We start from the raw sequence: 2,219 nt of genomic DNA on the forward strand, positions 1-2,219 counted from the left end.
TTTTGGCTAAAAAAAATGCTACTAGATCTGATCCCAAAATGTTAAAACAGGATTAAACTGCGACAGTGCTGATGGTTTGAGAATTTACACCCCCGACAGTTCTTGTTTTTCGTTTTTGCGGACTTCCTTACCGCTACTGAAAATGGGACCCAAACAGTTCATATTTACCTGATTGATTCCAAATGTTGGAAAAACTAATAGCCTTCGACAGTTAGATGAACGTAAATGGTATTTTAGAATTGGCTGCATCATACTTAAAGTCAAAGGAAGTCTCAAAAAGAGACAGGAAGGAAAAGGTCAAAAATAATCAATCTTGAGATGTCAAAATAGGTTGCACGTCCAGTCCCATCTCGTTGTTCCCAGCCGGACACAAATGCTTCTCAGTTCGTTTCAATGTACTATTGTCATAAAGTCTATGACTATTGTCATGTATGTGAAGTAACATAGAAGAGTAAAAATCGAGTTTGTTGAGTTTTTTTACTGCAATTTAATCGGTAACCCGTGGACAGTGCCACTCTAGCTGATGGAAAGCAGCGCCTCTGCAATCAGAAACTATCCCCTTGCAGGTGGTCAGCTGACATTCATGCGCACTGAAAACCAGTCTACCTGGTAAGCTCTCATCGCACTCTCTAGGAGTTGCTTCCTCGATGCTATTGTCTTAATAGTCAATGCTCTGAAGCAATGACGATCTATGATTTTATGGCCAATGATAGCCGACTTGATGAATGACTGTAATCGGAGTGCACATCAACGCCTTTATCTACTCAATAATTCACGTGTCCAAAATGAACACACACGACAACCGGAAACCCTGGCCAACCAAGAGGAAGAAACTACCTGAATGTTATAGTTAATCTCCTATGTTAGCCTAAGAATGCCATTTCCTGCTTTTATCTTTAACATCTTTGGGATAACCCATATACCTATACTCATCCATAAGTGTCAGTGCCATTTCACTCACACTTCAATCCCGAGGTTAATGGAATGAATAGCCAATAGTCACCCTGAGCTGGAGGTTGGCTTATTCTGCGGTTCCAGTCGTTCTACTACTGTTCATTTCGGCATGCCAAACACAGGAAGAAGAAAATAAGGCAGCCGTGTGTCTGTGTCGTCCTTCCTTGGCTGGGGTGAGCGTGTCCGCGTGCCTCCTGTTCTATGGTCGTTGCATGTCTTCCATTTTTGGGTCAGCTGCCACTCTCTCGACATGTAGCTGCTTTAAGTATAAACGTTGCCAACGTAATTCACAACAAACCCTGATGGCCATGAGCGTGTGATGAGCGTGACTTCACTCTGATTTTTGTCTGTCGTGAGTTCGAATCTCGATGAGCGGAATCTTTTTTTTTTTCATTGCAGAATTAAGCTCTAATCTGCCGCTATGTTCGAGGCCCTTGCAACCGAGCTGCCGCAGGCTTGCGCCGCGGCCTAGGCGCCCCCAGGCCCTTGCAACCGAAAGGTTAGGTTAGGTCAGGTTAGGTTAGGTTAGGTTAGGTTTTATTCTCTTCTCGAAGGACCAAAATATCAGCTGACCCAAAAACGGAAGATGTGTAACGGCCATACTCCTGTTCGTCGTCTTAATGTTGTGGAAACTCATTGAAGTGTGTTGACTACGTCGAAAATCCGAACATTGAATCCCTCTTGGACTGACAGAAGGTGTCAAATTCCTCGATTGATCCACGATCCACGTGTGTGTGTCGTGTCGTGCCTTGAAAATCAATAGGAGAAGTGAGAGAACATTGTATTGGTCCAGATTGGGTCAGATTAGGTTCCAAGGCGGGTTGGGTTCCGGCCATTTGATGAAATGGCTTCATCCTCCGTCTCCCAAGACGATATTGACAACGACTTCGAGCTCAATTCCCGTCGCACCCGTATCCGTACGGCTCGAGCGCGACAAATTAACCCCAATAATCCGCCCAAAGAAGCGGTGCCGTCCACCAATCCCAGCGGCGCCACGCCTTCTCGCCAGGAGGCGGCTCCGCCCGTTGAGAGCAGTCATCTAGATCATGAGCATCACCATCATCACATGCACACCCAACATTACCATCATCACCATCACTTGACCCATGATGACACTTCGCCCAAAGCTCTGCCCAGATCTGGTCCTGCCTTGTCCCAAGGTGGCGCCTCCAATCAACCCAAAGACAAGCGCCCGCCCAAGGGTCACGTCCACCTGAAGGGCAAACCAGCGCGTGACCGGCGCAAACTGCGCGAGAAGCGGCGCT

General features: G+C 46.6%; 1 protein-coding gene across 1 annotated transcript in view; it reads left to right on the forward strand.

Moving 5' to 3' along the window:
- Positions 1 to 1,266: 1,266 nt before the first annotated feature.
- Positions 1,267 to 2,219, forward strand: part of LOC131883256 (protein hunchback-like) — a gene marked incomplete in the record, with an annotated part of 2,238 nt that continues 1,285 nt past the window's right edge. The window contains 1 exon segment of the mRNA XM_059230692.1: positions 1,267 to 2,219. Within this exon segment, the coding sequence (XP_059086675.1) occupies positions 1,799 to 2,219 (421 nt within the window).

The sequence above is a fragment of the Tigriopus californicus genome, chromosome 7 (assembly GCF_007210705.1).
Source record: "Tigriopus californicus strain San Diego chromosome 7, Tcal_SD_v2.1, whole genome shotgun sequence".
Taxonomy (NCBI): domain Eukaryota; kingdom Metazoa; phylum Arthropoda; class Copepoda; order Harpacticoida; family Harpacticidae; genus Tigriopus; species Tigriopus californicus.